Source organism: Penaeus monodon, chromosome 32, assembly GCF_015228065.2.
Source record: "Penaeus monodon isolate SGIC_2016 chromosome 32, NSTDA_Pmon_1, whole genome shotgun sequence".
NCBI lineage: Eukaryota > Metazoa > Arthropoda > Malacostraca > Decapoda > Penaeidae > Penaeus > Penaeus monodon.
In genome coordinates, this window is record NC_051417.1 from 20,826,531 (window position 1) to 20,826,761 (window position 231).

The 231-nt window shown below is 58.9% G+C and overlaps 1 protein-coding gene across 1 annotated transcript in view; it reads right to left on the reverse strand.

Moving 5' to 3' along the window:
• The window catches only part of LOC119593719, a gene marked incomplete in the record, with an annotated part of 8,047 nt that extends 7,824 nt beyond the window's left edge, over positions 1 to 223 (reverse strand). The window contains 1 exon segment of the mRNA XM_037942690.1: positions 70 to 223. Within this exon segment, the coding sequence (XP_037798618.1) occupies positions 70 to 126 (57 nt within the window).
• Between the last annotated feature and the right edge of the window lie 8 nt (positions 224 to 231).

The window sequence follows — 231 nt, forward strand, 5'->3', positions numbered from 1 at the left end:
AGGAAAACACGAAAGCAAAAATTCAGACCAAAATAAAAAGATAGGGAAGTAAAAGCCAACCCTGCTTACCGCACACAGGACCGCAAGCAGCAGCGAGAGACCCAAGGGCGCCAGCATCGTGGTCATCCTCCGCAGGACACGGCGACTTCCTGCGTCAGATATCAAGCCGGACGGAGAGGTCGGGCGGTACTGCGGCGGCGGCGGCGGACGGTGCGGCGGCGATTCAGATGC